Source organism: Pimephales promelas, chromosome 19 (assembly GCF_988280905.1).
Source record: "Pimephales promelas chromosome 19, fPimPro1.hap1.1, whole genome shotgun sequence".
In the NCBI taxonomy this organism is placed as follows: Eukaryota; Metazoa; Chordata; class Actinopteri; order Cypriniformes; family Leuciscidae; genus Pimephales; species Pimephales promelas.
In genome coordinates, this window is record NC_142787.1 from 3648670 (window position 1) to 3675488 (window position 26819).

The 26819-nt window shown below is 38.5% G+C and overlaps 1 protein-coding gene across 4 annotated transcripts in view; it reads left to right on the plus strand.

The window, feature by feature from the left end:
• gabra1 (gamma-aminobutyric acid type A receptor subunit alpha1) overlaps window positions 1-24597 on the plus strand; it is a 40726-nt gene extending 16129 nt beyond the window's left edge. For all 4 annotated transcript variants that reach the window (XM_039688209.2, XM_039688206.2, XM_039688205.2 and 1 more), the window contains exons 4-10: window positions 3645-3712; window positions 4489-4709; window positions 6001-6083; window positions 7543-7686; window positions 11324-11476; window positions 16364-16566; window positions 21409-24597. In XM_039688209.2, the coding sequence (XP_039544143.1) occupies window positions 3645-3712; window positions 4489-4709; window positions 6001-6083; window positions 7543-7686; window positions 11324-11476; window positions 16364-16566; window positions 21409-21726 (1190 nt within the window). In that variant the 3' untranslated portion in view covers window positions 21727-24597. The remainder of the gene's footprint in view (window positions 1-3644; window positions 3713-4488; window positions 4710-6000; window positions 6084-7542; window positions 7687-11323; window positions 11477-16363; window positions 16567-21408) is intronic.
• Window positions 24598-26819: the final 2222 nt, after the last annotated feature.

Consider the following 26819-nt stretch of genomic DNA (forward strand, 5'->3'; position numbering starts at 1 on the left):
CTCCGGATTTGGGTACTGGCACGATGTTTGATAGAGACCACATATCAGGCTGCCGATTGTGAAGCAGACTTCAAAATGATGTCATCAAGATCACAGTTCTTCAGCACCTCTGGGGGTATGCCATCCGGGCCAGTGCTTTTTCCCACTCTTACTGTGGCTTTTGCCCTGATGAGCTCACCGAGTGTGAAGGGACCATCGTTGATGTTCAGGTTTGGAAGGTCTGATTGTATTTCCTCTTCCTCAGCTGCGTCTGCTGTTTCTCTCAGCAGCCTTATGTGAAGGAACACAACCTCTCCTCCGGGCTGTGTTCCTTCACCTGTCCCTCCTTGATCCTCTTCCGCCCCGTCATTTCATTGATGACCCTCCATGCTTCCCCATACTGCCGTACTACTGCCAAATAATCTGAAACACCTTTGGAGACGGCTTATGGTATAGAAATGAACATTCAATTCACAGCCAACAGCTCTGGACGACATTCCTGCAGTCAGCATGAAAATCGCATGCTCCCTCAAAACTTGCGACATCTGTGGCATTGTGCTCGGTGATAAAACTGCACATTTTACAGTGGCCTTTTATTGTGGCCAGCCTAAGGCACACCTGTGCAATAATCATGCTGTCTAATCAGCATCTTGAAATGCCACTGTGAGGTGGATGATTATCTCGGCAAAGGAGAAGTGCTCACTAACACAGATTTAGACAGATTTGTGAACAATATCTGAGAGAAATGGGTCTATGAAATTGTGTACATAGAAAAACTCTTAGATCTTTGTTCTTGTTCAGTGCATATGGTGTTAATATATATATTAAGATAATAAAGGTTTATGTATAAAGTAAAATAAGACACAATTCGACTTAATGTATTTATAAACATTTTAAGAACACTTGCTATTAATGTCTAATAAAGATAGGTTTAAAGCATTTATAGGGCATTTAAAATGTTCCTAATATTGTTTTGGGAGTCCCCAACAACAGTTTTACATGCATGCAATGACAAAAAACACTTTTGTTGTCTTATAATGAATATGCATTTATTTTTTTACCGGATTTGCTAACTGTTTTTCCAAACCCCTCCTTTGCGTGACGCTAATCTGCGGTGATTGGTCAGATGACCCAATCAGGTATCGTTTGGGTTAGCCCAACGCATAAACATATTGATAAAGCACTGCAGTACTAGGTATTGCTCTATTCTTTATGACGACTTTAATAACACCGACATACATTTCACATTATTTAAAAAAAATGACCTAGAGGTTTCGCTGAGCGTATCTTACACAACACACACACATGCTTATTCAGCATGCTACAAAACACATAAAAGCAACAATTATTAACAAGTTGTTAACAAAGCATTAAAAAAACACGATGGACTATTTACATATGAGCCTATTAAACAATAACACTTTGTTAATTACAGTGGCATTGAATGAAAACTATTTTGCTGTTATTATAATAAACATGTGGAGACTACAAATTATAAACTATTAGTTAAGTTTAAACTAATTGTTTGCAAATGATTTATAACTGTTTTGTTACTATATACGTATTATGGAGTGTCACCAAACCTTTTGATAACACACTGGAGAGACTTACTTTTACAAACATTATACATTTTATGTAAATTATGTCACTTATTAAACGTAAGTGTATTGTCTAATCTGACAACTGTAGACTTTAGTCATCTTTAATTCACAAACAATGTGAATTGAAACATGTTTGCAATTTAATGAAATGATTGGTAAAAATGGTACTATATCGAAAGAAGATCACACTCTTGAGTTTTGTTGATTAAACCGAGTGTACTCATTACATATTGCAATAATATTGCATTGAAACAATGATTACGTGCATGGCAAATACGTATAATTGTAATGAAAGCATGAAATCAGGTTTTGAAAAAAAATGAGGTGAACTAGTTCTGTCCCAAATGTGATCCACTTGGATTTTTGTACTAAGAGGTTGGAAAATGTACAACTTGTGAAAACAGTTCCAGAAAAAAAAATGGTACTGTAAAGTTTTAATTTTAATCATCAAATTTGAATCACACAGTATCTTGAATGAACTGAATAAACTAAATGTTTAAAGTACAAAAAGGAGAAATAAAGATCATATTGCTGTGTAGGCCTACTGTGGTGATAAACTAAAGTTTATTTATTTATTTGAACATGTAAATGAAATAAAATAATCAATCAAAGAAACTAATAATAAAAAAAATAAAAAATAAAAAATAAACAACAATGTAAAACTCCATACTTTCAAAAACTTTAGCCAAGACTGAAATACTTCTTGAAAATTTTGTTTGAATGTGTTTATGTGAGATTTCTAGCAAATCTTGTCGTCTGTATTCACTCCAAGGAACTTTATTTCATACACTCTTTCTATATTAACACCTTCGATCTGTAGCTGAGCTTGATTGATTCATTTACAATTTACAAATAACATAAATATAGTTTTAGTCAAATTTAATGATAACTTATTTGCGTCAAACCACTGTTTTTCTATCTAAAAATGTTAAATTTAACTTTAAAATTTAACTATTTTTCTGAATTCTGAAGTGATTAGAGTTGCTGTAAATTCTGACCAAAAAATCCTACAATTTTGAGTAATTCAGTTTTACTTAAATCGTTTATGTAGAGAATAAACAACGCATTCTCACCCCAAGGCGTCAACTTTGACCATGCTTCAATATTTGACGTTTTAGGCGCCCTTTAGCGTCACTTACATGACGCGATCCTACGGCGTCATCTAACTGACGCTAAAGGAAAGCGTCAGTTAGAGGACACGGTTAGGTTTAGGTGTGGGGTGGGGGTAGGGTACACGTGATCCTAGGGCGTCATCTAACTGACGCTAAAGGGCGCCTAAAGCGTCAGATATTGAAGCATGTCCAAATGCTTCCCAAGGCGTCAGTTAAGTGACGCCTTGGGGGTGAGAATGGGCTGGAATAAATCATTTTGGTCCCAACACTGACCCCTGGGGGACACCACACACAATATCCAAACATTCAGATGTGTGAAATAACTGCTTAACCAAATGTTCTTATTACATATTAACAAAGATGTAACATAAAATATATTCATAACTGTAATTAAAGCATGCGACCAGGGTTGTCCTTTTTTGTAGCTATGATGCAAGTATGATCAGTCTAGATTTAAAAACATTAGATATTGAATGCAGAAACGTCGAAATGCAGAAAATAACAAATTAGCTTTGAACAGAACTGACAAATTAATTAAGTTGGCAAGAATCTCTTCACACATGTGGCATACAGTATATGTTTTATTTATTTTCAATGTGTTTGTTTGGCCTTACTTCCAATACCTGATGACAGTTTTTCTTGGAGGCAAGATAAGGTTCATTTCTGCATAAACACCATGTAAGCAGAACGTTATAGCGAGGTTTTTGCTTTTAAATACTTTTAAGTAAATGTAAGTACTTTTGTTAAAAGAAAAGAAAACATGGATCAAAACATCCCATGAATAATTGGAAGCGTGTTGCCAGAGAGAGATACTGACGAACACATGCAGTTTGAGTGTGCTGAACTTCGATTGGATCAAAGTCGGCCAGGTTGAACCTCTGGATTAAAGGGTTGTTTAAACTAATGACCAACTCTGATTGACACTCAACCTCCTCATTTCTTGCTTCAACAGAGCGTGTAACTGAAGTCAAGACTGACATTTTCGTGACGAGTATTGGACCAGTATCGGACCATGACATGGTAAAACCACATTTTCTTCCTTTCTTTAAATGTCACACATTTTCTGTTTTGCCATTGTTCAAAGGAATCATTTACAGGGTTAATTATTTGTGGGTCTACTGGAGATACTTTAACCTGTTAGTTGTTTTGTGATGCAGACTCCCCCATTTAGTTTCAGCCTCCCCAGTACACATTGAACCCTCCAGCTGGGATATGTTATTATTTTGTCTTTATAATACTTAATGACGACTTTGTATTCACACTGTTTTAATACCGTGATGATAAAATGATAAAATGTTGTATCAAATGTCCTTGTCATGTCATGTCTATCCTTGTTTTTAGAAAGTATATTAACAATGCAGTACTTTTTAGACAGAGTAATTGGTAAAGCAACTTACTCAACACTAATCATTTTCATAATGGATGATCATGTGAGAATGGGGGGGGGGTGCCCGCAGCTATGACAATCAGTAGTTGTTAGTATGATTCATGCCGCTAATTATAGCCACCAATGCTTCGAAAAGCTCCTCCTGTGCCTGCAGTTTTACTGAAATTACTGCACAACATCTACTCTACTACTGTCAATTAGAATCCTTTAAAGTATTTGAGGACAAATGAAGAAGCTTGTGTTGTCGCATTCCAAGCTTAACAGCAAAGGGTGACTTTGAACTATAATTATGGCAAGAGTGTAAAATTTTTTTGTAAACAAAATACTAACAAATGATTTATTGAAACTAAAACTACACATGGATTTAAGATACTATCAAAAATGAAACTGAACATGTGTGGTCTTGCAGGAGTACACCATAGATGTGTTCTTCAGGCAGAGCTGGAAGGATGAGAGGCTGAAATTCAAAGGTCCCATGGCAGTGCTTCGTCTCAACAATCTCATGGCTAGTAAAATCTGGACCCCCGACACATTTTTCCACAATGGCAAGAAGTCAGTCGCCCACAATATGACCATGCCTAACAAACTTCTACGGATCACCGAGGAAGGAACTCTGCTTTACACCATGAGGTGAAGCTGCTATTGTTTTCTAGAACAGAAGCTGCATTTGTTGACATTTTCATGCTATTTCCTTTTAATGTTGGTGTTTTATCTCAAGTGATTGCACTTGAGGACCGAGCAGTACTAATTTCTATCTATAGGGTGGGGGGCCTGACTGTTTGGGGATGAGTAGGATAGATGGTAACACTTTACAATACGGGTGCACTAATATGCATTAATTCATGCTTAACTAATGCACAGATAATCATGAATTAATGTATAACTTATGAAAAACTAATCCATTAAGTAATGATTACTGCATCAGCAACTAATAAAGGGTCTATATGATTAATAGTTTAAGTAATACATGAATTGCTATTAATTCAATGTGTCATTGTGTATTAATTCCTTGATAACATACTTTATTAACTAATAGTGTAAATTAATGTGTTAATTACCACAATTAGTCAAAGCTATGCACTTCAAACTTCCAGTTGGCTGCTTTAATTAATCATTAGCTAATGATTTGCAAAGTTATCATGATGTTATGACTTTACTTGTTGGGGCACATCATTATTAACTAATCATTTAGTAATTGTAGACTAACAATGAAGTAATTAATCATGTGTGAATGCATATTAGTGTACATATTATCTCATATATTATGTACATATTTAGTGTACCTATTATGTGTCATATTATCTGGAAGTTGAAATACAAGGCTTTGGCTCATTTAACATATTAATTAACTCTATTAGTTAAAAAAATGAGTTATTATGGAATTAATCCACAATTACATATTCAATTAAAAACAATTCATGTATGAACTAATACATTAAACTAAGAGACTCTTAATTAGTTCCTAATGTGGTAATCATTAATGAATAGCTTAGATAATCATTAGTTACACATTAATTCAATATTAGTTGTGCATTAGTTAAGCATGAATTAATGTTTATTAGTGCACCCGTATAGTAAAGTGTTACCGGAATAAATATTTATTTATATTTAAAAATATATATTTAATATATATTAAACCAACGACAAAAGGTTTACATATTAAATAACATTGTGGTAATGCCATTTTTTGGAAAATGTAGTGAATTAAATATATTAAACACAAAAAGTGAAATGTATCGATGTGTACATCTCTAAATTCGGAATGGATGAATTCCACATCAATGCAGACAATTACACTACTTAGTAACAGATGCTTACAAATAATACCAAGTGTTTTTCTATCATTTTGAAAGAATATGTTGTAACTGGGGGTCTAAAAGGGGTCTAAATGTTGTATCCCACCTTCTCTCTTGTGTCTCAGGCTAACAGTCAGAGCTGAATGTCCGATGCACTTAGAGGACTTCCCAATGGATGCCCATGCTTGCCCTCTCAAATTCGGCAGCTGTAAGTGCTGTGCTGTTTTACATTTTTGTTCCGTAGAAAGTTCATAACCTACACAAAGTCTCTAAACTGAGTACCTGTGAGTCAAACGTTGAATTTCTCAGATGCCCACATAGCACCTCATATAACAGACAGATTTAGCCAGATCTGACCCAACTAATCACTGAAAAGAAAGAACAGATGTGTCTACGCCGGAGAAATAATCAGGAGGAAAAGAAGTAGGGCTGGGCGATTTATCGAGTATGTACGATGTATCGTTATATTTTTTGAAACGATATGGAATGAGGCAATACCGTTTATATCGATACAGTAGTTTGATATGACTCGAGCACATCTGAAAAACACCGGAGGTTGCAGTGTGAGCTGCTGCAGTGAAAGTAGCTAGGCTACGTAGTACAATTTGTCCTTAACATGACACAAGCTTATATTAATTGCGTCAACATCACTTTGATATAGTTAACAAGTTTAAGGCAGCTTGCCGCCCTGTCAAATGCTCTGACAGACACTGTTGCTGACTGACAGATATACTTGCGCTGTTTAATGCGTTTGAGATGTGGTGCTTTCCTCAGTGCTCAACTTACATTTCACAGGTATATTCTCCGTCTGTAAATGTTAGAAAGTAAAGCAAATATGTCCATTTCACAACAAATATGTCCATGTCAGAAGAGGACGAGCTTCTGCAAGTGAATCTCCGCTAAAATTCATGCTTCCTTGAACGAGCGCCGGCGCGCGCATGCGCGTGAATAGTACTACGTAGTACGCAATAATTCTGACTAAAATAAACATATTGCTAAAATATATGTTGTTGGAGAAAATAAATGTGCCATATGTGGAATTTTAAACCTACAAGTATATATTTTTAATGAAAGTGAAAGTGATTATAATGGGGTAATCAAATGCAGGCTAATATAATTAGTTTGTGCTTTTGTTTTTGTTTTTATTTTCATTTTTAGTTTAGCTTTTAGTCAATATAAAAAAAAGCTTTTTGCACATAATATATTGCATAGCCTATATTATATTTGTTTCCATATCCTTCAATATCAACATTGTTTGTAGGATATCATTGGGCCGAATGTGAATATATATATATATATATATATATATATATATATATATATATATATTTTTTTTTTTTTTTTTTTTTTTTTAAATATAAAGATTTTCTTTATCTAAATAGAAAACGTAGAAAGTACCGAGATATATATCGTATATCGCCATTTGACCAAAAAATATCGAGATATGATTTTTTGGCCATATCGCCCAGCCCTAAAAAGAAGCATGAATAAAAAGCGAGTTTGAGACTCAAAGCCACAAGGCACTAAATATTTCAGTGTGTGCTGCGTCTCTGCTGTGCTTAAGAATCCACTGCAGTATACGACCTCAGGAAGCACTGACAGCTGACAAGTGACTTCTTCAGTTTAAACACTTTCATTTTATTTTGTGTTTTGTTTGTTTGCACCAGATGCATACACAAGGGCTGAAGTGGTGTATGTATGGACACGAGGGGCAGCGCAATCTGTGGTTGTGGCTGATGACGGCTCGCGCCTCAACCAGTATGACTTGATGGGACAGACTGTCGACTCGGGTGTGGTGCAATCCAGCACTGGTTCGTTTTTACACCCTTAAATTATTTTAAATAATATTACTTTTTCCATTCTGTGGTTTTATTTTTGCAAGTTTACTTCTAATTATCATGCCCATCATTTTTCTCATTGATTTATTCTGTTCTCTTTTTTATTGGCCAATTGATCACAATTCAAATACACTCTAAATCATAAACATCTGAATATTGTTCAATATTCTAATGAACAGTTTTATACATGAGCAATTGCTCTAAATATCACCGCTTCCAGATGAAAACCCATAGCAGAGAGATGTATTGCCAACATATGAACATTAAGTGGTTATTCGTTCCCATGAGCGAAATTCAGGTGCAAATTAGCAGCATCAAACATAAAGTGCATAAAGCAACATTGTTTTCTATACACAAGGATATGGACAATACATGACAAAACACGAAACAAAAAAAGTGTATAATTGAATGAACAATGCATAATCTACCATAAAAACATTGTAATATTTAGCTTTCAGTTTATGTTCAGTTCTGTTCAGTTTCTGAGAACTGGGGTTGAATCCAAACTGTAAAACCAGATGAATATGTGCAGACAGGACCAACAAGTTGCAGCACATACATCGTGAAGTGATGAAACCTCAGCAAAGGTCTTGGAAGAGGACAAGTGAAATGACCCTTGACCGCTACAGCTGAAGCCATACCAAACACCTTGTAGGAGAGGGTGATCGCATAGATAATCCAATGGAATATGCACTGCTTGGTGACCACATTTCCTCCATTGTGACGACCGAAAGAAACTAGAAGCACAGAGGATCAATACCACGAGCCTGGGAGATGGACATACATAGTAGATCCTTAAAGCACAGACTAGGCATAACAGATGCAGACTTTCTTACTCTTGCGTCTCATTAGGGGGAGGTAAGAAAGCATGCAAGACAAAAGGCCAACCACTCATAGAAGGAACTTTTGGTATATAGTCCGGTCTAAGGTGTAGTATAGCTCTGACATCACCTGAAGCAAAGTCTTAGCTGGAGGAGGCTACTGAAAGAGCCTGCAGGTCTCCTACTCTCTGCAGTAATGTCTGGGACTGATTCCAAGGCCTTAAACAGGGACTCTGTTAAGGACCAATGAACAATTTTAGGTACCAGGATGTAACTTGTGACCCACAGATAGGCTGCATCCATCTGGCACCATGCAAGAACTGAGAAACTATGGGGTGCCTCCCCACAGAAGATCCGTTCAGAGATGTGTGGCTAGCAGAAATGGTTGCTGCATATACCTTTAAGGTAGCAGGAGCCATCCCTGCTGCAAGATCCTCTTGAAGGAACTCCAGTCCTGGACCGACAGGGTAGTTAAGTGGATCCACATCGTGTTGCTTAGGTGTCAAGATACAACCAGTTGCCGTTTCAGGGCATATAACCCCCAGAATATAAACTAATCTCAAAGACAGGAAATTGTTCTCTGCCTAGAGCAGGATGTGCTACACCTGCCTGAAAATGGGGCTCGAATGCAGCCTGCCCTGGTGATTGACATAAGAGACCACCGAGGTGTTGTCCGTGCGGACTAACATGCGGTGTCCCTTAAACTGTGGGAGGAAGTGTTTCTAAGCTAGTCTCAAGGCATGCCATGAGGTATGAGGGCCCTCCCAAAGGCCACGGGCTGGTCGGCCATCGAGAACCGCACCTCAGCCTGTGAGATTGGCCTAGCTTGATAATCTCTCACAGTTAGGACTGACTTTACATATGCAAGTGCCTGCATAGTGGTCGATTCCCACATTATTCCTAGAAAAGTGTTTCTTTGTTTTGGAGAAAGCACACTCTTCTTGAGGTTCATCCTGAGCCCCAAACACTTCATATGAGCGAGCACAAGATCTCAAGGTCGTGTTGCTAGCTCTTCCGACTGGGCTAATATCAACCAGTCACCAATATTGTTAAGTACACGGATGCCCTAGAGTCGCAGCGAAGCAAGAACAGTTTCCATGCCCTTGGTGAACGTGTGGGGACAGAGCTAGGCCGAAAGGAAGTTCTCGATATTGGTAAGCTTCACCTTCGAAAGCAACCCTGAGAAACGTCCTTTGTTCTGGCATGATCTTGATGTGAAAATATGCGCCCGTTAAATCTATAAACACAAATCAATCCTCAAAGTGAAGTTGTGGCACTACTAGTTTCATCGTTAGCATCTTGCACCTGTATGTCCGAATAGTATGGTACAGGCCCCTAAGATCAAAAATTGGACGGAGACCCCCATCTTTGTTGGGTACTGTAAAATACCAACTTTAAAACCCTGTGTCTCTTTCTGGGAAGGGTGCATGTTCTATGGCCCCTTTTAACATAGTGCAGTTCTTGTTGGAGGAAGACTTTGTGTCCTTCCTGACGCACTTTTGTAACCATTACTCCATGGAAACTAGGTGGATGGTAGACAAACTGAATCCTGCAACCTTTTGTTACAGACCTCGGGCAGAAGTTGCCAGACTGTCACAAAGTCTGACAGATTAATCTTTTTTTGTTCAATAGAATTGGTCTGTTCGGTGCCCTCAAGCAGTGGACTGGCAGGGAACAACCGAACTGACCAGGAGAATGAATCGCTTGTGAGCGAAGTTGGGGCGAGGAGGTTGATAACGCTTGTGTATGAACATGAGCGTTGGATGGATACTTCCACAATCTTCACATCTCAGTGTGAAGATTGTGAAAGAATGTGATATGGAGGTGAGGAGGCTGTACTCACGTTGATATGAGGAAGTGGTCATCCAGTTTACGTCCATTTTCTCTCATCGGGCCAATTCAGATTTACTCTGGCCACTGGACAAGTAACAACCTCAAGCAGCTCTTCAAAAGTGTCAAAATGAGGAATCTACTCTGTTGAAGTACTCGCCTGCTTATACACATTCAGTACTTTAGGATCAGACGCAGAAAGCATGAGTTTCAAGTTTTGGTCTGAAGAATTCGCAAAAAAACGTCCTCCACCGAGTTAGTGGAGACTGTCTCAAACTCTATCTCTGCCAACTCAACCTGCGAAACCCATGACCGGAGTTGCCACGCTGCAGTTGAACTGAGCAGAACTGGTGCGAGTCCTGACAAATCCTGACTGATATCAGGAAAAAACATAAGGCTTCTCTTCACATTAATTATAATTAATCATGCATATAAATAATTTTAGAGAAAAGTCCATAAAAGATATTTCAAATGCATTGTTATAGAAGATTAGTAAATAATTGAATAGTAATAGAATTACGTTTTGAGGTAAATTGATTGTTTTTCCCTCGTGCTTTTTCATATAGATACACATAAGTCTATCACTGGGCTATAGTCCACAGATTTCCATCTTACAGTTGAGTTTGTCAGTTTTTGAATATCAAACTTAAATAATTTTAAGTCATCTTGGAAGTTTGCTGAGCTCCCTTAGTGGACTATACGACTCTCTGATTGAGAACCAATGGTGCAATTTGATTAAACTTGAAGACTCAAACATGAGAGTAGCTCTTCAAGCTTGATTTTTTTTTTCAGAGGATACAGAGGATCAGGGGGCATGCATTAATTTCATGTTCAATTCTTTATAATAACCCATGGTAAAATAACATGTTATATCGACTGTTCTAATATACACACTAATCAATGTTTATAGTCCTTCTTTCAAATCTTTCTCACTTCAATCTCTTTCTCTGCACTTTCAGGAGAGTATGTCGTCATGAAAACACATTTCCATCTCAAAAGGAAGATAGGTTACTTTGTCATCCAAACGTATTTGCCATGTATCATGACCGTGATCCTGTCCCAGGTGTCCTTCTGGCTAAACAGGGAATCTGTCCCTGCCAGAACTGTGTTTGGTGAGTGTCCAAATTATTTAAGTTAACCATTCAATGTTAGCATCACACTACAGCAGTCTCCAACTCTTCAACAGCTCTTCTCCAAAATCTTCAAATCTAGTGAGCTGTTTTATATATGTCTACGTAGTTGCTTTCTAAATCAGCATTCTGCATGAAATAGAATCTCATATATTGTAGAGAATAATCTCATTATTTGGAATAATCTACCTAGGCAGCAGCTCCTTACACCACAAAAACTGTGTTCCTCACGAGACAACTGACAATTACAATTATTCTTTTTTAACAAATAATACTAAATGGTAAATAAAAAGGGGTGAATGTTCTTTAGTAGAGTGCTTAGTTTCCATTTGTGTGTGGGGTTGGTGGGTCGTGCCCCCACAATACTTTGATTATATTTCACTTTTTGAACGCTATGAATAAAATATATTGAGTCCATGAAATACACACTTAAATAGCACCAATCCCACATTCCTCATAATTTAATTCATACATGTAAAACAAAATACCACCACAGTCTGTCAAATGGTCGGCCAGTTTAAACACATCGGATGATAACTGCTGCACTGTGCGACTGCTATCGAGAACAGGCGTGTAACACTATGCTCCTACTGTATATGTACACCTTAACGAATGAGGCTACGAACAGATCTCTATGCTTCTAGCTACATTTTCAGTGCTGCCCTTGTAGGAAATCAGTGTAAATGTATCTGGTTGCCTTGACAAATTCATGCACTTGCTGTTGCACAAATTCTTAAGTTCTGTTCTCAATCGTTTTAAATACTTTATTAAAAGGTTGCATGCATTGGTTGTTGGTTCTTCTAGGAAAAGCCTGCAAATTGAAAAAATCCTAAATACTTAATTTAGCAGTGATTCAAAGTTTTAAACTGTGCCAGGAGGAATCTGTGTGTCTGTGTAATGTATTATATAACTCATATCAGAAAGGAAAGATTTTGCTCTTCTGTCAGCTTGTTGGGCTATCCTTGCATGAAGTCTCCTGACTGGGCACTCTGAATTCCCAAGCGTTTACATCGCAGACAAACAAAAAGTTACATCTGAGAGCTGTCTGTGCCTTACTTCTTGCTGTGTGACTTTACAGCAGCCTCGGGAAACTATATTCGTATTCTCAATTGTATGAACTTGTATTCTACAAAAGCACTTTTGATTGAAAAATCCAGTAGCATTTCATTGCAGTACACGAGGTCCATGGGGCAAAGTTGGATCCAGATCTAAGGGGTGGAGATGGGTAGGATTAGGGGTGGGGTTAAAGTTCAGGGGGTGGAGATGGGTAGGATTAGGGGTGGGGTTAGAGATCAGGGGGTGGAGATGGGTAGGATTATGGGTGGGGTTAGAGATCATAGGGTGGAGATGGGTAGGATTAGGGGTGGGGTTAGGGATCAGGGGGTGGAGATGGGTAGGTTTAGGGGTGGGATTAGGGATCAGGGGGTGGAGATGGGTTGGTTTAGGGGTGGGGTTAGGGATCAGGGGGTGGAGATGGGTAGGTTTAGGGGTGGGGTTAGGGATCAGGGGGTGGAGATGGGTAGGTTTGGGGGTGGGGTTAGGGATCAGGGGGTGGAGATGGGTAGGTTTGGGGGTGGGGTTAGGGATCAGGGGGTGGAGATGGGTAGGTTTAGGTATATGTAAGGTAGGAGGAGTTGAATCTGGATCCAACCTGGATTTTATGCAGCGAGGACCATCTTGTGTCTAATGGGTCAAAGATGTGACACTCAGTTTTGTGACACTTTGTGTTTGGACCTATTGTAAAAAAAAAATAGCCTCTTTCTGTCAGAACCACAATAGTCAAATACGATCAGCAATCAGCATACAATTAGGATTGGCGCCAAGGTTCTTTTCTAGATACAGTGGCGGTTCTGCTTTGAATTACACCCTGGACGAGACCCCCTTCAAGCGATTTGTTTTAAAGGAGTGTCTTTTATGTTATCTACTAACATGCACAAGTTCAAATAAACTTTTGACAAAAAAGGTTTTATAAAAAGATAAACGTCACGTATTTCAGCATTTAAAGGGCACCTATTATGGAAAATTCACTTTTACATGGTGTTTGAACATAAATGTGTGTTGGCAGTGTGTGAGCAAAACCACCCTAGAATGATAAAAATCCATCCAGTAGTTTTTTTACAATCTCAATAAATCATATGCACTGCCTCAGAAGGAGCTGTTCTGAGATCCAGGTCTTTGTGACGTAGAACGGGAGACAGGGGGTTGATTGACAGTGTGGCTGTGGCCTAGACCCCGCCCTCGGTGATCTGTACACACCATCCTTCATTGTTTCAACGACGACAGCCGGTAATGTCTCTTGGAAACGTAAATTTATGTTCTGTCGTGGACTCGTGGGTTAATCCTGTTGTTGTGGCTTAAAAGTTAATCCTCAAGTGTGGATTGTCGTCTACTGTTTGCGATCCACCGTCACCTCCAGTAACAGTACGTGTATTTTATGATTTTTGAGGAAATAGTCTTTTCAGTCAATGTCAGCCAATTCAATAACAAATGCGTCTAAAGTTATTGCCGTCATAGGATGTCTGTGTATATAATTTAAAACCTTGTTTGTATAGTGTGTAACCACACGTTTATAAATATATATATTTTTAAAGATATTGTATTAAAAACTGCATATATGTTGGTGTTCTGTAAGTTAGCCATCTTCTCACATTTGCCACAGAAGCACCATGACGCCACAGGTCCCTCGCATAAATGTAATTTCGCTCGTACGTTGCAAACTTTATCACAGAATGTATATGTAGTTTCAAAAAATTGCGCTAGTGTCTGTGTGTGTGTGTTGGACATCCATCATTTCAAATGGGACGCGATTACAACTCTAAAGTACATAAAAGTATCAAATAACCATACCGAGACGTACTGGTCCATTCTCATTTGTTTATTCTGCCGGAGTCTCTTCATACTATTTAAATATTCCGATTCAAACGTACTCTGAATGACATTCAATACGGCGCGTCTCTTCACTCTCTCAGTACCGACTGCCTGCCATAGGTATCAAGTTACGCCCTCATCCAATGGCAGGGCGGGGATATGCAGCTCATTTGCATTTAAGGTGGAATACCCCCTGAAACCGCTCATTTTTAAGCAGGCCCCAAAATGACATTTTCAAATGGTTATAATAAATTAACTGTGGGGTATTTTGAGCTGAAACTTCACAAATACATTCTGGGGACACCAGAGACCAATATTATATCTTGTAAAAAGGGGCATAATAGGTGCCCTTTAAATCATCTTTATAAAATAATGAGTCAATAAAAATACATTCCTGACATTTATAATGCACAGTAGATTATCTTTTATTATTAATAGTAAAATTCTGTCCGATTTTCCCATGGCTGTCGTTGCTATACAACCATGCACTGCGCTCTCCACAACGACAAAGAAGTTTTAGTAGCTAATGTATTTCCACCACAGAAAAACGCTTGCTGTAGCTCTGCTAAAAGATTTATTTACGAAGAGAAAAAATACCCAAGTGTTTGTTTACAAAAGTTTACAATTTTTCATTTCGCTGCTCCTGGAAAAAAATAAGTGCGTCGCTTCAGTATTGAGCGTGCTCCCCGTGTGCCTACATTTGAAATAACGACCTTGAGATTGCAAAAGACGCAATACGTGAACTAATCAGGAGACCCCTTGACATCGCTTCTGTGCACGGCACCTTCTCAGCAAGCACCTTCTCAACAAGCGCCATTGCCAATAATTGAATCGAAATGCTAAAAAATAGAAAACCTTCGTAGCACAGAGGGGTTTTTTTAACTGCTCGTGCCGCCCCCCATGTGACATGAAGAAATGCCACCCCGGGCGACAAAAAAAAAACCCGCCACTGTTTAGATAAGAGCAGGAATAATCATTAATGGGACAGCTTGAGACTGACGCTCATATTTTTACGACGTTCATATGGTTACAACGCTCAAATCATGCAGGGCTTCCTTTTCTAGTCCTTCGCGGACCCCTTTATTGATCAGCAGTAGTTAGGGTAGTGTTAATAATGTTGCTTATTAATTATGGCTACAAGCTGTTAGAACTATTAATACAACTCCCACTCCACCATACACACATTGTAATAACTTGAGCTTCTCTTTAACCACACAAAGATAAATTACATGAAAAGACATTTCCTATAAAAAAATCTTGCTGCACAAATGTCTCGGTTAAGTATGTAACGAGGGAACGGAGATGTTACGTCAGACGTGATCTGACAAATAGTGTTCTTGATCGCTGCAAACCAATCTCAGGGACAGATGCATTTGAAAATGAGTTTCTGCCTCAGCATCTTGAACGGGAGCCAGTGAAGGGCCCAGTTTAAAACTCGCAGTGCAACTGATGCACCCGCATACCATGACAGATGTATTTGCATCAGTCGCTGATGAAAGTCTGGATGGTCCTTTTCATCTTTGGGTCTGAGAACTCAATGTCCATTTTTCCCCCCAAAAAAAACAAGCAGAAATGTGGACTCATCTGACCACAGCACACATTTCCACTGTCTTCTAGACCATCTGGGATGAGCTCCGGCCCAGAGAACTCTACAGCATCTCTACATAGAATTAATGTATAGCTTTCTCCTTGCATAAAAGACATTCAAGTTGCATTTCAACTGCAGTGGCAGACTGTGTTAAGTGATAATGGTTTTCCAATGTACTCCCAAGCCCATTACTGTTATATGGTAAACACAGTAGCATATTTCTCTGGATTCCATGAATCTTTTTCACAATATGATGTATGGTAGGTCTAGATGGTGAAAGACCTAAATACTTTTCAATCTCGCATTGATTTTTAAATTGTTTGACAATTATCATATGAAATTTGGCTAGACTGATAAAAACCTGACATATACTTGCTTAATGCAGGCGCTTTCCATTTGCTTTTTCTTTGCAGGAGTGACCACTGTCCTTACCATGACTACCCTAAGTATCAGCGCGAGAAACTCTCTCCCTAAGGTGGCCTATGCCACAGCCATGGACTGGTTCATTGCTGTTTGTTATGCCTTTGTCTTCTCGGCTCTCATAGAGTTTGCGACGGTAAACTACTTCACAAAGAGAGGTTACGCTTGGGATGGGAAAAGTGTGGTGCCAGAAAAGGTAAAGCCTTTCAGTTTTCAAATTAAATGAAAACAAACCAAAAAAAAATATTTGTTTTTATTGTTATTGTTAATTTAGAATTATATTCTATGGGCCAGATGTACTATATTTTATCAAACGTGTGTTCATTTATTTGCAATGCCAGAGGAAGACGTTATCTGAACATATTGTTTGCCAAGCCACATTATTTTTAATTTGCTGCGCCTGAGTTGTTAGTAGATCACTCACACCTGATTATCATTGGCTCCACTTGTTTGCGACCCTACACTAATTTGTGCTGCTCTTGATAGATTGTTTTGCTCATAATGGAAATGAGCTGGCTGTGTCTGTGTTCTTTCATTTTCTAACTGTCAGTAGATAACCTGCAGAACTTTTTCCTCGCATTGGCACTTTTATGAGATTACAGTCTCATGCTAATTTGGCCTGTTTAGTAAATTTGGCGCTTCGGAAAAAAAAATCAAATTTTTGCTTGTGCATATTAAAACACTTTTACATGTGTTGCATCCAAGGGGTCAAAATTTGGCTGTTTTGAATGGTCCAGTTTAGCTTTTTTGCTTGGTCCAGGTAGCTCAGTTAGCTGATAAATTTCATAACTATACCTTTTTGGCTGCAAAAAGTCTTTCTCCATTTACGGGCATTCACTAATATTTAATGTGATGGAATCAATCTAAATGCCATCTAACCATCTATTTACGGGCATTCACTAATGTGTAATGTGATGGAATCAATTATTTCGATGCTCAGATTGATTTTAAATGGCCTAGGACTGTACATGTTCATGTTCTTGTTGTGCACTCAACTCATCAGCATTGTCATGACATAATTTTTTAAGGCCAATAAATAACTAATAAGGAATCATTAGTTAGATTGCATTTAGATTCAAGCTTTGAGGAGAAAAACATCTCAGTTACATATGTAACCCTCGTTCCCCGAAGGAGGGAACAAAGATTAAAGTAGAACGTGACCGACTGAAAGGGAACAAACTTGAGTGGTCCTGATCAAACTTCAGAACAACTTGGATACGGTTGTAACCTTAGTTCCCTGGTGGAGGGAACGAGACGTGATGTTGCACTTGGGAGCCCCAAACACCTCTGATATTTTAATAAGGCAAGTGGAATTTGCATGCTCCACTCCCCCAGACATACGGGTATAAAGCCCAGGGAACGGAGGTTAAAACAGTTCCTTATCGGTCAGTCACTTTGACGTGGTTTCGATGTGATAACACTAGGGGGTCCCTATGGAAAACTCCACAATGAGATCCTGGTCATGCAGATGTCGAAGGTAGGTTGAGGTTCACATGTGGAAAATACATCACATGGAATTACTTTCCAGGAAGTACCACTCGTAGACAGAAGTCCTTGTGGTAGGACATCAATTGGCAGCACAGACGGAGCTCTGCCAAGGAGAAAACATAGGTTTACCATCAGGAAATCCTGAAATCATGGGCAATACATCATATGGAATTACCATTAGGGAATCACAACATATGAAGCGCACCAGGCCAAGCATACAGACTGACCTGAAAGACCTGAAAGGGCATGCATTATGAGTGAGGCCTGGCGTTGACTAACCTGGCCCTAGCCAGATGAATGTCGTTCCGCTTAGCTCCGCCTATCTTCACTCAAATCCATCTGGAACCTCTTCCATTGAGAGTGATTTCTCCAACCAACTTTATGGCTTAGCCAATCAGGACGCAGGGCGGGAGTTTCATAGATGTGACGTAGTGGAGAAGCGACCGTGAGACTGTTTTGATGATTCAGACAACAATGGCGGCTCGCATCGAGGAAGCAAGCATTAACATTGATGCTGCTATTTCATCCGTGTTGTCCAATCTACCTAATATTGTTTCATTAAAAGAACATCAGAGAACGGCTCTGAAGGCTTTTGTTGGTGGAAACGATGTTTTGATGGTGGAATTTGATGTTTTTTCCTGCGTCGCTCTCATCAGCTTCACGGGTTGGCTTCGGTGTGAGTGGTTGAAATAGCACGTCGATAAAGATGACAGACAAGTGGCTTATCCAATCATATGCAAGGATTTTTGATAAGGCCCAGCCTTCTGAAACGCCATTTCAATGGATCGGTTCCTGATGCATGAGTGGAGCTAGGCGGAGCGAAATTCATCTGGCTAGGGCCAGGTTAGGCGTTGACTTCCTCAGCTGAATTCGACTGCCTCAGGGGCTGAAAGGCAAAACAAATTAAGGGCTCGGCGGTCTAGGAAACTCACATGGACAAAAAAAGTGCAAGTTATCACCTCAGGGAGGGAAAATGTGCTGTGTGCTGCACCTTTGGTGCCAAGTGGTACACGTGGGCAGTTGCCCGCAGTTTTACCTGCTCATACCTGACACAGGAAGAAACTGGCTCAACACGGAGATTGAAAAATCTCGCAAAGGTATGAGGTGTCACCCAGCCCACGACTTTGAAGATGTCTGTTAGAGAGGAGCCTTTGGCTAATTCCCAGGATGATGCAACGCTCCTAGTATAGTGTGCTTGTACACCAAAGGGGTATGGCACACCTTGTGCTTGATATTCCAAGGCTATAACATCCAAGATCCAGTGGGCCAAACTCTGTTTGGTGACAGCTATCCCCTATAACAAAGAGCTGCTCAGAGCTTATGAAGCTCTGCGTGTGGTCCAGATCACCATTTGATCCCTAAAAGGGGTAGTGGGAAATTTGTGCAGAAAGCCCAGCCAGGATCTCACGATCTGAAAGTATGCCACCCTGAACTCAAGGCATGTTTCGTTGACAGAGAATGCCTGCAGGTCCCCGACATTCTTGATGGAGGTAAGTGCGGTAAGGAGTGGCGTCTTCAGTGAGAGGGCATCCCGCTAGACTACAGAGAGATCTCATGAGGGAATAAGCCATTGCCTGTGCTACAGTCGCTGTGCTGTCCATCCACACCAACACATGCTTGCCTTGGATCAACGGCCGAAACCTTTGCAGGGCCAGCAATACTGCCAGCGACTCAAGGCAATTGATTTACCCATTTCATTCAGCGCCCCAGCCTGACTTGGATGCATCTGTTGTGACAACAACGTGCCTGGACACTATTGCTCTGAAAGAATCCTTACTTTAGAAATGCAAGGTATTTCCAAGGGCTGAATGTACGGCGACAGACCCGTGTAATAATTACGCGTTGTGTGACACAGCACCATCTCGGGACTGGAGTCTGAAGCGGTCTCATATGTATCAACCCTAGCGGCGTTACTGCCGCGGACGATGCCAAATGCTCCAGGTTTCCTGGTTGACCTGAAGCCCCAAATGGCTAAGGTGTCTTAGCACCAGGTCCCTGTGTGCTCACAATAAATCTCGAGAGTGCATTAGGATTAGCCAATCATCGAGATGGGGCAAGGGCAGCCTGTGTGACTTTCGTGAAGATGCAAGGTAACAGCAACAGCCTGAAAGGGAGCACCTTGCACTGATATGCCTGACCCTCAAAAGCAAACCAAAGAAACAGTCTGTGTCGAGGTTCGAGATTCGTCTCCAAATGGGCACTTTAACTTTACCCGTGTATCTGTGTCCCGCATCTCAGTAAGGTTAACCAAAGCCTGGCCGAGAGCCCACACCATGACTTTAGTCACTCTGAGAGCAAAATCAGATGCCAAATGCAGTTACTGCATTAATCCCGGCTCAAAACTAACTACATTCAGGTCTTTCAGTCCCTCTGCCTGGTGGACTTGGGGGATGGCCATGGCATGCAATTCAGAGATGGTTTATCAGGCACTAGGGATGGAGTTAACTTCCAGACCCTGGATGAGAGTCGGGGACTCTGGAGAGTCCTCTAAGTGCCAGTGTTCTGCGGGCATAAATGCACGCCAATTTTCCACTCCACTTGGGGAAACTCCATGTGACCCCTGACTGCCCCACTGTCGCAAAGCGTGATCTGGCACTGAACGATCCCTATGCACCTCCAGGAAGAAAGGCACTGTAAGTTGTGCTCCGAGCCCAAATATCAATCGTCCATCCGCAAGCGCTCAGAATAGGGCGAAGGATTCCACTCTAGTCCAATGCTCGCGTTGGCTTGGGCAAGCATAGCTGCCAACTCAGAAGGTTAGAACCTAGTCTACCCCCAAATTCTGCTATCAAAACATCACCCTCATCTGGAGCCCCAAATGATGAAGACACTTTCCCCCAGAGTTTTGCTCTTTTAGAGTTATGAAACGGCTCTTTTGCTGAAACTTGCTACATTTATCCATGCAGGGGTTGGAGAAACCTCTGCAATGTGGGGTACGTTTCTTAGCAAAGCATGTAGAGTAAATGGAAATGAGTGTTTGTCGGCTGACATACACTCGGCTCTGAAGAACAAATATGAAAGAGTGGATGTGCACTGCCTCCTTTATGCCCATATATCTGGGGAAGTGGCACATACAAATTTCACTCGCCAATTCTCATTGGCCTTTTCTGAAGTATCAGGGGTTTTTGGGGCTCCCAAGTGTGACCCCTAGTGTCATCACATTTACACCACGTTGAAGTGACTATCCGAGAGGGACTAACTTGGTATCTCATAACAGGGACTATATCAGGGACTAACTTGGACTATATCAGGGACCATATCAGGGACTAACTTGTTATTCTCATAATTATGACAAAGATGTCTGTTCTTCACATAAGATCACTAACTTGGAAAATAAAGCGCAATAATTGATTTTAGGGTGTTTTGTTGTTGTTTTTACTTTTTGAGCAGTGAAATGTTTTGATGACAGAATTTTCTTTAACTTTAAAAACCTGGGTGTAGTAGACAAATAATACATATATGAAAAAGTATCTTCATATAAGTTAGGTATGCAGCAATACCCAGTGTTAGTAACAGCTGATGACATACTTCCTGTTGACCTTCTTTACAGCAAAAGAAGAAGAAGGAGTCATTGCTGAAAAAGAACAACACCTACACTGCTGCAACAGCAACAGCTTTTGCTCCGAACATTGCCAGAGACCCTGGTTTGGCAACTATTGCTAAAAGCGCCCCCCCTCCCCCAACTGAGCCCAAGGAAGAGCCAAAACCCAAAGCTCCTGAGGCAAAAAAGACCTTCAACAGCGTGAGCAAGATCGATAGGATTGCCAGAATAGCCTTCCCGTTGCTCTTCGGAACCTTTAACTTAGTGTATTGGGCAACCTACTTGAATAAAAAACCCAAATTACAGGGTGCCGTGCAACCACACTAAGTCTATCTTCTCTGTCTTTTTTTTTCTCCTTATGTTTCTAAACAATTACAAAAAAGTGAAAAGAAACAATTTGTCTCAAATTTGTTTCAATGTTAGTCGAGTTCCCACTTTCAAGTTTGTGTCAACATATGTAACATACTGTATCTTCCTATATGATTGCAAAGTTACTTATTGTTAGTAGAGTGTTTAAAATGGACCATCGAAATAGTGTAACAGAATAATAGTTTCAAACTAATTTCCTTAAGGAATAGTTCACCCATAAATACATTTTCTGTCATTATATACTCTTCTTCATGTTGTTCCAATGTACGATCTTGTAGAACACAAAATGAGACACTTTTTCTTACAATGGCCGTTTAGTGACTATGTCTGTCAAGACCTGAAAAGGACAAAAACACCAATAACTAGCACCATAAAAGTAAAAATATACCATACGCTTCTAAAGTCTCATTCTTCACATGACGCTATCATATGGCTTTAGAAGATTTACATTATAGATTTTGTATAGAATATTTTTATGGTGCTTTCATTTTTTTTTTTTTTTTTGTGGTGAAAAACTATGTAGGTGTATGTGCAAGATACAAAATAAATGAAAAAAAAATCTGTGTTCCAGAAAAAAAAAAGCCTACAGTTTGAGTAAATTGGGTGAACTATTCTTTAGATGTTTATTTCAACATTTAAATACTATGTTTTTTTTTGCATTACATTAGCAATGTACATGGAATACGTTTGCATGGGTGAAGCTTTTCTATACCCAATCAACAGCTTGATTTAAACAGTCATGTGTTTCTCTGTTTTCTTTAGCCTGTGTTTTGAATCTTTCGTTATTTGACTTTATATTCTACTAGGGTTCCATTAACAGCAATAAAACATGTCTCAGTGGAGAAGAAAAAAATACTCATGGATATAAAAAATTGAAGATAACTTAAAAAAGATTAATGTGTATATCATAAAGCATACTATTTATTTAGTTTTCATGTAAATATAAAGTGTTAGAGATGTCAATATTCATTTTGAGCTTTGCTAAATGTAACTACAAGGTACAAACTCAGTGCTTGCCAGAAAGAGAGCTTTGCGTTTCGATTTGTGCAGATCATTGAGAAAATTTGGGTATGCATTTTTTTCCCCTACTGGACACTAGTTTGGATTTACCTTTTCATGATAATAATACATAAATGGAAGTACACTACAGTAGATACATAGAAGAAAAAAATTAAACTTCTGTTGATGTCAGAATGCAATTTTATATTAACATTAAATTACTCTTTAGTCTTTATTTTGATAGATGGCTTTTGAAACATTGTGGGTGGTGCACAATTATGGCACTAGGGGTTATCACTTACTCGCTAGCATCACTTAAGTCAGAATGGTTCAAGAGTAGTGCCTTGTATATATTTGCAAGTTGAAAGGGTACTTTCTTAGAAGGTGCTCTACTTGTTTGTTTTAATTTTATGGGCAACCTTTTAAAAACATCACTGAAGAAAGTCTCAGCCACACTGCCTTTTGTCTCACATTTCATAGTATACATATAAGCATAATCCATTACAGACATGTTTGTCCCTGCTTGTTAATGCAAACTAAAAGAAGACATTTCTAGATATTCTCCATGTATGTGAATACACTGTTCTACATATAAATATGTCTTGTAATGCTAAAACAATGCCAAATTCTTTTTATGTTTGTGGCATGTCAGTTGCACCTATTAAAAAACAACTTATAAAGGAGTATGCTCTCTATTTTTGGATTGAGAGAGAGGGAGAGAGAGAGAAGAGTTCTTTTAAATGAGGAACTTGGGCGTAGTCATACTTTACTTTGATGTAGCAATATAGATTAGTAAGGGCTTTTTGTGATTGGAGTGATAAAAAGGCACACCTTTATAATCAATTTGAATTGCTATTCTCGGTATTAATGTATGCCTAAGTTGGCAGTGCTCCTGTTTTGTCGATTTGTTACTTTCTTTGTTTAAAATATGCTTTTTTTTTTCTTTTTCAAATAGATTTTTTTTTTTTTGGTGTATGTCACTGAATATGTATATTTCTGACACATTGTCTGATGCAGATAAATGTCATGTTACCCCAATTTTAAAAAAACAAAAACCTTTTTGATAGTACCTGGGAATTTGCTGAGTTTGTGCCAGATCAAGCAAAGACCGAACGTTTACTCTGGGATATGTGTGTGCACATGCACAGTCATGGAGTCCAATGGAGCCAGACTTTTGTGAATGCGGTAAAGTTGATTGAGGTTTCAACTCAGTATGTTGAATTGATGTTTAATATCATGTTGAAACAGTATATATATATAACACGATATCCATGATGATACTTCTAAAGATGCAGCGTTTTATTTGTACCAACCTGTTGTTATGCATTTTGCACATTATAGGCATATTTGATATTTATGTAGTCAGCTTTGTGCTATGCAAGGATAGCTTTAAACCATATTAATTAGCTTCCCACCCCTCATCACTGTCGTTTTCAATATATATATATATTGTAAAAAGTCAGTTATAAACTGTGCACCCTATTTAGCTGTAGGACTGTTTGTCATTCAGAAAATCTAAAAATGGGTTGTTCAGATTTTGAATAAACAAATTCAAAGATATGGTAATGTTGCAATAAAAAAATGTGGATTGAAAATAATTCAGTTGGTGTATTTTTATTATTTACACATCAATGAATAGATACATTTGGATTGTTTTGTTGCATCTAATGATATATATTTTTAATGTGTTATGAATTAAGAATTTGTATTTTTTTTATGGGAGATTATAGCATTTCATATGCATACCAGATTATGAACGTGGGTTTTTGATTTAGCAGTGTACTGGAGAAATCCAACATGCTGTAATAAAAAATAAAAAATAAAACTACATGTGCTTGCCCTAAGTTGAAGTGACTAAAGGATGAACTTGTGCATACATGGTCATTGGCACAAACAGCTTTGTCAAGAGGGAAAAATGATTAATTCTGCACTGTACACTGGGAAATGGCTATTGTCTTCGTAAAGGTTTGCTGTCTTAATGTTATAGCCCTGTATAATTTGATTATCTTCATTAGCCATACAATAAAAAAAGAAATCCATAGATTTTTGTCATTTTTGTATGCTTGATCCATATTTTGGTCTTGTTTTCCAATAATAAATATTACATTGATTATTAAATCAGAATATAATTACAAAAAAATCAATATGAACCAAAAATCACTTTAAAGATCAGAAAATTCATGTCTTGCAGCATTTTTTTGCCGTTCACTTCATTAGCCGCAGTTTCTTGTGACATATCAATAATGGTCTACTTTCATAATGAACATAAATTTAAATACAAGGAACGTCAAACAAATAATATTTAAATATTTAACCACCAATACTAAACTATGTATGTTTTATTTAATGGCTACAACATACCGGCCCTTCTGTTTTACAGTTGCAACATATCATAAGTACCATAATAATTCACAGTGAACTAAATTCATAATCAATATAGGCTACTTTAATTGAAGCTCATAGACCACTGTATCTCATTACCATTTACAGTACAGTACATTCAAAGGTCATAAGTCAAGTCACCTTTATTAATATATCTCTTTAAAGCTTTACAGTGAGAACCGAAAAAGGATGCATTTCGGCTGTTGTTCAGCTGATTCAGTTCCGCAGTAAAGCTCATCAATTATTAAATTAGTTATATCTATAATATAATCTATAAATCTGTAAAGCAATACCTTTAAAAGCAGTTAAAATAATAATAATAATTATTATTATTATTATGTCATTGTCCAGCTAAATTCAGTTCTTATACAAAAGCGTCAGTACAGATTATATATATCATTATATATACAAATATTGTTGAATATTAAGTGTCCCCAACTAAGCAAGCCAGAGTCGACAGTGGAGAGGAACCCAAACTCCATCAGGTGACAGAATTAAGAAAAAGATATTAAGAGAAATAGGCTCAGTCCTCTGGCAAACAAATGAACATGGTGTGATTATGATTCGGGCTTCATCACAAGTCAGAATTCTCTGAAAATTGCCTCTTTTGAAAAAAATGAATTTGGATCCAAATGTCTTATCTAATTATAGGCCTATTTCCAAACAACCATTTTTATCCAAACTTCTTGAAAAAGTCGCATTAAACCAACTGCAGACTTTTCGAGACCAAAATGAGATTTTTGAAAAATTTCAGTCGGGATTTAGAGGCTTTGTTGAAAGTTCTAAATAATATTTTCATTGCAATTGATTCTGGTAGCTCTGTAGTTTTGGTCTTGCTGGATTTAAGTTCAGCGTTTGATTCTATTGATCATAATAGTCTCCCGCCTGGAAAAAAACGTGGGAATTAAGGGCATGGTACTATATTGGTTCAGATCCTATTTGTCTAGGACGTTTTCTGTTAATTTTGGTCAACATCGATCAAAAGTGGCCCCATTGTCTAGTGGGGTTCCCCAAGGATCTATGCTGGGCCCAATTCTGTTTTCGTTATATATGCTACCTTTAGGTTCTATTTTTCTTAAGCATGGAGTATCTTTTCATTGTTACGCGGATGACACTCATGCGTATTTACCATTGCGGAAACAGGACAAAAAAGATTTTGAGTCACTAAGTAGATGTTTACAAGAAGTTAAATCTTGGATGTCAGACAATTTTCTTCAACTGAATGAAAGTAAAACAGAAGTAATTTGGTTCGGGACCCCTGACACAAAGTATTTCGACCTGGGCGAGTTAACCCCCTTTTGTAAATATACAGTGAAAAACCTTGGTGTCCAATTTGACAGTTCTTTGAAATTTGACAAACAGATTAATTCTGTAGTAAAATCTTGCTTTTACCATTTAAGATCAATAGCAAAGGTGAAACTGTTTTTGTCCCCAAGTGATTTTGAGAAGATTATTCATGCTTTTATTTCTGTACGACTGGATTATTGTAACTCGCTGTATGTAGGTGTCATCCAAGTACTGTTGAATCGCCTTCAATTGGTCATGAATGCGTCTGCTAGACTTTTAACAGGGACTCGTAAAAAGCAGCATGTGAAACCGGTTTTAGCCTCACTTAATTGGTTGCCAGTGCAGTTCAGAATTGATTTTAAATTATTGATATTTGTATATAA